Here is a 10,267-nt window from a genome sequence, read left to right on the forward strand (position 1 = left end):
TGACAATTACCAAAAATGTCCCGAGTGTCTGTAACATTTCAGTGGCTTTAATTGGAAATTGAATTGTCTTATATAGGGCCTACAAGGTACATGTACATGTATATTAGTATCGATAGTATAGACTCTTTAGGACATTGACACAGTTTTATATCTCCAGTTTCGTAAAACTGCTTTCAGACTGCTACTAATTATTTCATGAAGATGTGGAAACGGTATACATTTACAGACAAAGTTACTCAAGTTTGGTACAAACTGGAGCTATTTGGTATTGAGCCACAGGCAAAAACAACAATGACATAGAAGTTTGAAAAAAGCTCTGTGAAGAGTGAGCGTTTACCCTTTCAAACATAACATTGTGAGCCAATTGAACAGCATTTGAAATGAAGCTCCAGAGGCCAATCCCATCCGAGGCATAATTAATAATGTAACAAAGTACAGAAGCCAAGGTTAAGTTAACATGTCTTGTGTATAATTGTTACTGTTGCTACTTCAACAAAGCCAAAGCCTCCCTTAAGCCAATTGGGGTCAATTTTTAAGGGGGGCAAAACTCCAAAATTGTCTTTGTGAAGTGTGAGCAATTAGGCAAGAAATGACTAGAAGGCAGGTTAGTCACAATAACGTCAGCTTTTGGTGACTATTATTCACTTAGGTAAACTGAACATATATTTTGACAAATTTGCCCACAATTCAACATAGCTGTCAATCATTCCATATGGACATTTTGTCAGTTAAGAATCCTGATTGACTGCTTCATGTACATAATGTGGTAGTTTTTTAACTAATCTTAGAGTGATTCAGTCAACCACATTATTTTGTGTTGGGTTTTTTAATGTTTTATTTAAAATAGGAAGTGAACAGTGTAACATTACCCAAATACCTAATTCAATAATAAAGGTTTAACCATTTGTTCCTTAATGCCAGAAAGATTTGTGTACATATTTTGTGAAACAATTCACAAGGTTTAAACTGTCCTAGTTAATGCCACTACTGAGGAAAGAAATTAAGTGCAATATCTACTCCACGGTAGTAGAGTATATAGCAAGACAGTTCTCTAACTCTACCTGGCAAGTAGATATACATTGGTGTTACCGCAATACAAAACCTCACCATGCAATGCCTCAAATCCCATCGATTGTTAGGATTCAGCTGACTAGTGTCTGTACACATACTCTCAGGTTTTCAGATGTTATTTCAACAGTTTGGATATGTATAAAATCATACACAGATGTATTTCCTGTATTTCTTTCAAGTAATAAATGTTTTAATGTAATGGTTTTAGGGCTATTTTTACAGTCATTTGTTCATCATTTTGTGGCTTAACTTTATCTGCATCAACCTTTGGTCAAACGTTTCCTGCCTGGATTGTATTGAATTAAACTCAAAGAGCAATTTGTTTGTGGAATAAATGTGTATTTGCCCTGCACATAAGCCCATAAAGCCTAGAGTTGAAGACGTAAACACCCCACAAGCAGAGCCAAAACTACCTCCCACTGTCACTGATTTCCGGATACAGCCATGTGATATCATGCTTTCAACTCTCAAGGACTCTTACAATTGTATCGTTAACTTGCTCAAAAATAGACTGCCAGTAACCTTATATGGTCGTTGGTGTTTCACAAAGTGCTAAACTAACTTTTAAAGTGGGGTTATAAAATACTTATGGAGGTTTATTGCAGTCTTTCCACCATTCCACTGAGTTCACTTGACATGTGGTTTATCATTTTGGAATAGTCCAAATTATATGAACCTTTGGATAAAGTTTTCACAGAATTGTGTTTCAAATTTGCTTTTTAATTGTACCGTCTATAAACTTAATACCTACAATGAATTGCCTTTGTGTTCTGTAACCTTATGTGAATTTTTAAAAGAATTCTGATTCATTGCCTTCTTAATTAACTTTGCATTTTCTGTCATAAAGTTGCTCCTTTGTTGCCATGTATGAACAGGATCATGCCAGCTGATCCCACGTAATGTTTTCTTTGTGACTCTGTTTAATGATGATTTTTCTTGATTTACAGGTGAGAGAGCTTCATGGAATACCAGTCATACTTGAGCAGAGCAATATCGACAGCACCAACCCTTGTATCCTTTTTCATTCCCTTCACATTGAAGGAAACAAAACCAGACTGGGAGGTCTCATTATGGACAATTGCTAATTGTCTAGACTCGTTAACATTAGAACAAACAAGGAACAAACGTGGTAACTCAGAGAAATGGTCAAGTTTGATTGTACCACTCTGTGAGTCATGTCCTTAGTTTATAAAGAAACCGTAGTGTCTAAAAATTTAAAAAATCAATCTTACCAAAAATTGTCTTATTTTGTAATATCGATGATACTTACACTGCATTGTGGTTTGATGCTTATCTATTGTCAATTGTGTACATTTATACTGGCAAAGTTGTATTTTGTTGATAGTGCAATTGATGCAATGTGTCTGATAACTCAAGTGGTACATCAATACTACATTTAGCCAATACAGCCGCGTTCACATTGGACTTTTGAGTTTTATCTTGAGTTGTACGAGTAACTCGTCCTAACTAGGGATTAATCTTAAGGTCTGCATGCTACAGTGCAGGGTTGGGACTCGTCCTGAGTCCTAAGATTAGGTCTTAAGTTAGGAAGAGTTTTGTGAAATCGACGGCTGGTAAGTTAACTTACCGGCCCGGTACATTAATTGCTGTTCGCACTTGGATTTATTTGTGTCCTGTAACTTAATATTGGCCTTTCTCAAACCTTGGCTTGGGCTCCGTCTTATGCTTGGGCTCCGCGCCCTGCGTATGCAGTGGAAATGCAGCTATGCTTTTAACCTGAAATTTTGGGGCAGCGCGTATTGCATGCAGTGGTGCAGTGGAAACGCAGCTATGCTTTTAACCTGAAATTTTGGAGCAGCGCGTATTACATGCAGTGGTGCAGTGGAAACGCAGCTATGCTTTTAACCTGAAATTTTGGAGCAGCGCGTATTGCATGCAGTGGTGCAGTGGAAACGCAGCTATGCTTTTAACCTGAAATTTTAGGAGCTGCGCGTATTGCATGCAGTGGTGCAGTGGAAACGCAGCTATGCTTTTAACCTGAAATTTTTGGAGCAGCGCGTATTACATGCAGTGGTGCAGTGGAAACGCAGCTATGCTTTTAACCTGAAATTTTAGGAGCAGCGCGTATTGCATGCAGTGGTGCAGTGGAAACGCAGCTATGCTTTTAACCTGAAATTTTTGGAGCAGCGCGTATTACATGCAGTGGTGCAGTGGAAACGCAGCTATGCTTTTAACCTGAAATTTTTGGAGCAGCGGGTATTGCATGCAGTGGTTCAAACATCATCAGACCTTTTAGAAATAAGTCCTGTGACAGTATTGATAAGTTACCGAACTTAACTTACCAGACAATTGGACTTCTTGTCCCTAATAAGTTAAAATTGTTAAGTTACCGCGGCTCTAACCAGCCTGTTAAGTTAACAGCGCAGTGGCGGTAACTTACCACCCCGGTAAGTTAACGGCTGTTCGCACCTGGACTTAATATCGGTTAGTTAGCGATTTGCAGCGGTAAGTTAACCATATTTAAGTCCAAAGCGAACACGGCTTATGTCGCACACATGCCCACTGGTTGCACAGCTTCTCCCTTTTTCTGGCTCCAAAGCTGGTAGGATATGTTTGTTGATATTTTTATCGAAAAATCCTTGTTTCACTTTTTAAAATTTGTCAATATGATATTAAGTCTGCACATAGCATCAGGAAAGCCAACTCCATGTTGTTATAGTCTCATGTAGAAATCCAATGCAAGTCTATGGTGTTCTGCCATTTGTTGGAGTTGAGCTGTGTAAAGTGGGCATGATTTATGCTGGTTCACTGTCATGCGTACCAACAGAGGATAGTCACACGTAATTTTTCATTATCTTTGTCATTATCTTTGTCAAGTTCTGTGAAAAAAATCACAGGCATATTACTCGGGTGGGATTCAAACCCACAACCTTTGTACTGAGTATACAGTGCTAACACACATAGGTGTACATAGGTGTAGCAGTGTCTTACTAACTAGACCATCGAGATTGCAAGTATGGCTAGATGCAGTGCGAATCCTATGCTTTAGCAGCCGGTACTGCAAGCGATTTAAATTTGCATTGGGATAAAAAATATTCATTTTGGTGTTAACTTACCCGAGTTCTTATTCTGAGAAACAAATCACAGGCATTTTACTCAGGTGGGATTCGAACCCACAACCTTTGTACTGAGTATACAGTGCTAACACACATAGGTGTATATGGGTAAACACAAATGAATATTCTGTATCCCCAGATGCATATTTAACATCTTTGTCATTGTAATAATGTAATAAGTCCTTAACTGATATTATTATTGATGCAGTCATCAGTCAGTGGGCCATCTTTGCTATCCGTAACCTGTGTGACGGTAACCCTGACAACCAAGCCGTTGTTGCTGAGATGACTAACAAGGGTGTAGTCAATAATGATACTCTACAGCAATATGGTTTCCAGGCCGAGATGAGAGAGGGAAAGATGTATTATAAAACCACTACCAAGAAATAAATCAGTAATTTTAACAGGGTTGTTTTAAATAGCTGTTACCAAAGTAACACCCTTGGATTTCCAGTACAAAAACAGTTTATTCAATAAGCAAAAAAGACCTTTCAAAACTGTTTTTTAAAGTAGGGCCTACTGTACGTTGTCAGTATAGACTGTGCAAGTCCTCACACTATCAAAAGCGAGAAAACAACTTATGGACTATTTTTGTTTTGATGAAGTCGAAGCTTCTTTATTATTCCATGTACACAAATATCTTTGAAATAGAAATACCCCATGTAATTTGAAATGAATACAGTTGCAATTTTTGTAAGAAAAACATATTATTTGTTAAAATTTACAATTGGGGTGAGGCTGTTTTCCAATCATGGCATTTTTTTGTGATCATGCATTTCTTTGTTGATTTGTAAAGTTTATTTTAATAATTTCATATACTTCATGGCTAAATGTTTTCTTTCCCAACAATATGATATCATTTGTATAGCCATTAACTACTTTAAAGGCAGTGGACACTAATGGTAATTACTCAAAATAATTATTAGCATAAAAACTTTCTTGGTGACGAGTAATGGGGAGAGGTTGATGGTATAAAACATTGTGGGAAACGGCTCCCTCTAAAGTGCGGTAGTTTTCGAGAAAGAAGTAATTTTCCATGAATTTGATTTCGAGACCTCAGATTTAGAACTTGAGGTCTCGAAATCAACCATCTAAACGCACACAACTTCGTGTGGCAAGGGTGTTTTCTTCTTTCATTATTATCTCGCAAGTTTGATGATGGATTGAGCTAAAATTTTCACAGGTTTGTTATTTTATGCATATGATGAGATACACCAATTGTGAAGGCTAGTCTTTGACAATTACCAATAGTGTCCACTGTCTTTAAATAGAAATATTTGAGTTAACAGATATGCACAGTCACATAAAACGTAGTATTTGGAACCAACTTGGTCTTATTAGTTTGAATACAAGGAGAATTGCACGGTCTATTGGAGGGATGAGTGATTTACATGCTCTCATTAAATGCCGATATTTAATTTGCTGAATACAACTATATTTTTAAACATCTTTTGAGACAGTTACCCACAATGTTGGCCTGTATAAAGCATGAAAGTCATGCGTGAAAAAATTACTTTAATAAATGTCATGATAAATGAAACTCCAATTTGAACTGAGTTATAATATTCAATGTTCTTAAGTGGTTTTTACCTACCTCTCACCATCATAACCTTAACCCATCTCTACCATCCCACTCTTTGTTTGCATTGCCTCTCACCATTAGAGGTGTTTGCAGGTCTTCGGTTTACATTTATTTTGTATTGTTGTTTTACATTTAATTGGTGTGGATAATTTAACTTTCTACCTCTTAGTTTCAGAGCACTTGCCTTATGTCAGAAAGGTAGATTTGTGAAAACATATTTGATGCACTTAAAACACGCTTTCTCACCTGGAAGTGTTTTCACTATAATCCCAACTGTTCGCTGCTGGGCTTTTTAAAATAGTTTCTGTTTGAGCTTTTGTGCAACTGCAACAAAGCCACTGGGTTAGGATCGCCATATCGAAAGGGGCATCCAGCAGGAATTAAAGACTACAGGCTTGGTCTTTATTTACCAATGGATACAAACCTTTGGCTCTGTCACTCATTGAAACTAACCTGATTGTATTGAAAGTAATGATACTTCAAAGGCACTGTGGATACTATTGGTAGTTACTCAAAATAATTTTTAGCAGGAAGTTTACTTGGTAACAAGCAATGGAGAGCTGTCGAAAGTAGAAAACATTGTGAGAAACGGCTCCCTCTGAAGTAACGTAGTTTTCGAGAAAAAGTAATTTTCCATGAATTTGATTTCAACACCTCAGAATTAGATCTTGAGGTCCTGAAATCAAGCATCTGAGAGCACACAACTTCGTGTGACAAGGGTGTTTTTTCTTCCATTATTATCTCACAACTTCGACGACCAATGGAGTTCAAAGTTTCTCAGGTTTGTTTTTTAATGCATATGTGGAGATACACCAAGTGAGAAGACTGGTGTTAGACAATTACCAATAGTGTCCAGTATATTCAAAACCTGAGCGAATTTTCAAAATATCAATTTCGCAGATATGGTGCACCATACCATACCTGGACTTGCAATTTGACTCCCGAAATGGCAGACCGTGGGTGGGTGACGTCAGTACTATAAGAGGTCTTTATTGAGAATTGTTATAGGAATAGTTGGTTCTGCAGTTTATAGTACAATAAACTCAACCGGTATAAGATAAGGGTACCTGATTAACTGTTACAAGTTTTCAACCAAAGCTACTCTTTACATTTTGATCTTTGAAAAGGGTAGATCATTAGCACTGAGCGAGTTTTGACGATATGTAGAAAAATACGTCTCTTCCATTATCTCACAACATGTTCCCTTGATATCTTCGTGACATTTTAATGTGACAACAAGGTTAAACGCTGCTAAAGCACGTAAGGCCGTCTACTCTCCGCAGGGAATGTTTGCGATATTTCTATCTCTTGCACAAGAATGAATAATGTCACATAGGCATCTTATTTTACGGTGGGCCTATTTCAGTTAGCGATGGTTCATCTCTTCTTGACATGACGTGACAGTAGCGTGAGTCAATGGTTACAGTAGCCGTTTAAACTTCTGTCCAACTCACTGCGCGAGGCTGGTACACGCTGGGTGAAACATTGACAATCTAATCAACCTAGACGTGCTTTCAAAAAGAAAATTGGGCCGTGAGAAAGGGAGATTTGGCCGACCCAATAAAAATCAAATTATGACACGGCAAAAAAAAATTTGTTTGCATGCACATTCCGGACTGTCTGCCCACACGCAAGTTCACTCGCACTTGACTTTTGATGCTGTGACATTTTGTACTTGGTTTAAATTTGGCCGTGATACATGTGACTACGCATGCGCGCATATTGCTGATTCGTGTGTGGTCAATATTCTTGATGGAAGTCATTTTCTTTAGTGCAGATTCAGAGTTCATTGACTTTTACTTGTGTTTTTCTTTATTAATTTGATCGATAGTCGCTTTTGGTTTATCACGTTGTTTTTGGTTTACTCACTTTGAGAGTATGTGTTTATACATGTTGTATTTTAAACTAAATTCGGGTTTGAAAGAATAGCACCATGTACTGAGTTCAGTTGTGACGTTTCATTGCTGTAGATCGTTCATATCCTTCTTGCAGGGAAAAGGGCCCATTTCTTCCTGACACAGCGAGTTAATTCATTTCCAACCCGCCTCCCTAGGCAGCTTGATTCTGCCGTTTCTGCCAACATCAATACACATCAGTCTTACCTCTCCAAGGTATAACAATTGCACGTTTACAATGATTTTTAAGGAACCATTTAAATCCAATGTTTGTGTCCAGTCGTCAGTGACCGTTACTGGACATTTTCACGTGGGTGTTACAGAAATATTTTTATATAGGCTTAAATAAATTAATTATGTAATTACGAATCCATTAATTTAATAATTTATTGGGTTTCGCTTGTTCTTGGTGAGGGAATCTGTTGATGTATTGAGCCTTTTATTTATGCTCATGATATCGGGGTTGGGGACAGGGATAAGCGCCCCCCCCCCCCCTTTGAGCCTTTTATTATACACTTTTCGATCTTGGGTTGGTGACAAGGATAAGGCTCCCCCCCCCCCCCCAGCTTTGCCACTTCCTTGCCAGTGCAGGAGCAATTAGGGACATTCTGGGGTTTTGTATTCACTCAGATTACAATGATCACTAAAGATATGTCTATAAAGTCATCGTTTGAGCACACAGTCGAATTGTCCATTTATTTGTTTATATCAATTAAACAAAATCTGTTCTATAACGGGACTTGTGTTGTTGGGACAAGAGGTGTTTGGCTCGTTTCTAAAATGTTTGAAACAAAGTCCCTTAGAAGTCTGGGTATGGGAAACCGTTCTGACGTATATTACAAGTTAGAGCTGTGAACACCATTACTTAAAATAAAACAATTTCACATTAAAATAGAACCAACAAACAGTCGCCGGATAGTTTTCTGAAGTACAGGCACATGGCTTATAAAAAGATGTTTAAAAACTGGGTCTTTAGCGTTTGCTTAAAATCCAATCAGAGGTTAATAAGCCCTTTGTTGACGACTGTTTGTATTGCATCAGAACTGGAATGCCTTCCTTTGAAGCTTGTTTGATTGACACGTTTGTGTAATCCCACTAGTGGCTATAAGCCTCCCTATATCAGCCCGCAGTCAAATCCGGGCATGTCGTGATTGATTGATTGCAACTCGTATCAACGTTGCTCGGTGCAAGTGCAATTCCTTTGATAATAAATACTTACCTACCGATAACACTATAGCGCTTTATTACCTCAGTATTCATTGCCACATCTTGGATGGAAACGTTTTTGAAGATCACTGGAAAGTTATTTAGGAGTCAATGGCGTTTAATTTGGACAAAAGCAACCATTCCCACATTCGACCATCAATGATTTGGGGCCCATGATGTATGTTCACTCCGATTGTTTAATGATCATTGTCTCATAGGATGAAACACAAGGCGCAGAGCGATATAAAATGTCACCTAAGAGAAACTTAGGATGGGCCCTGATCCAAATAATACCCTGTTTTACTTTGACATCTCTGCATTTGTGTAGTGCTTCTTTAAATAAGTCATCCGATCTCATTTGAGGCTCGTCGTTCATTTCTGCTTGAAGTTCACCATGTGAAACTTCGCAGTCACTTTTGTGCTGAGAAGCCTATTTGCACTTGAAACTGAGTTGGGTCATATGAACTGCCCAAGGTGACTCGGGCATAAATAGATTGTGGTCATTAGGGATTGAAGCGTTGAGTTTTTAACTGATATTCAACATAACGGCCATACAATGGTCTGTGGGTTATATGACTGCATGGAATTAGCCTAATATGAATGTGTGTTTAAAAATTTGTTCTTGTAAAAAAAATAACAATAGTTTTCTAAATATTTGGCGTGATAAGGGTGAAATCAGTTTGTTTTTATGAAACGCTACCCAACTATAACAATGTTTTAGTAACAGTGTTGCGTGATGTGCCGTTAACGGTTGTTTTAGAATACAGTTTGTGTATTCAATGCATAATTACAACGGGAACAGGTCTGGAGGGCAACTCTGACCAATAAGTTACATGTTTCCCAAAGAAAACACCTTTTTCGGCGCTCTTTTTAAGTCGTTCTATTTCGATAACCTGACGTGGAGGTGGGCCCAAACAAGTCAATAGCGAAACGGAAAAACTGATACAATTTAACATTTTAATCTGCTCTGTTTCAATTTCAAAAGTCTTGCAAATGGGGTGGGGCACCGGGGGGGGGGGCTGGCGCGGACATGTACGTGCAACCTTCTCCCCGTGTGTGCTCAGCCCCACCTCCCCCCTACGAACCCCCGCCCATGAGTTACGCTGATGCACTTAATTGTTATGACGTATGCCTTAAAGTAAAGGTACATAACTAAGTGTGTTGTCAACAACTTTTATGTTTTATGTAGGCCTTCAACTAGACACCCGTGCAAAGTTCGTCGTCTGAAACAGTTAGGAGCGACTGGGCGTGCTAGAAGTCGAAAGATCGACTGTTGCAGTCGTCGAACGTCTTTGTTTCAGACGTCAATCTTGTCATAGGCCGAACCTAATGTAATGTCGTGCTAAGTTCGCCTGTCTGAACCTAACATTTCGTAAGACTTGTTTAATTCAGGTGTTCAGGAAGACGCGTGTAACTTGGATTTATCCACGTCTATA

The 10,267-nt window shown here is 38.4% G+C and overlaps 1 protein-coding gene across 3 annotated transcripts in view; it reads left to right on the plus strand.

The window, feature by feature from the left end:
• LOC139933959 (ataxin-10-like) overlaps nt 1-5,688 on the plus strand; it is a 32,804-nt gene extending 27,116 nt beyond the window's left edge. For all 3 annotated transcript variants that reach the window (XM_071928203.1, XM_071928205.1, XM_071928204.1), the window contains exons 8-9: nt 2,019-2,082; nt 4,357-5,688. In XM_071928203.1, the coding sequence (XP_071784304.1) occupies nt 2,019-2,082; nt 4,357-4,538 (246 nt within the window). In that variant the 3' untranslated portion in view covers nt 4,539-5,688. The remainder of the gene's footprint in view (nt 1-2,018; nt 2,083-4,356) is intronic.
• The last annotated feature ends 4,579 nt before the right edge of the window (nt 5,689-10,267 follow it).

This window comes from Asterias amurensis, chromosome 2, assembly GCF_032118995.1.
Source record: "Asterias amurensis chromosome 2, ASM3211899v1".
NCBI classification, from domain to species: Eukaryota; Metazoa; Echinodermata; class Asteroidea; order Forcipulatida; family Asteriidae; genus Asterias; species Asterias amurensis.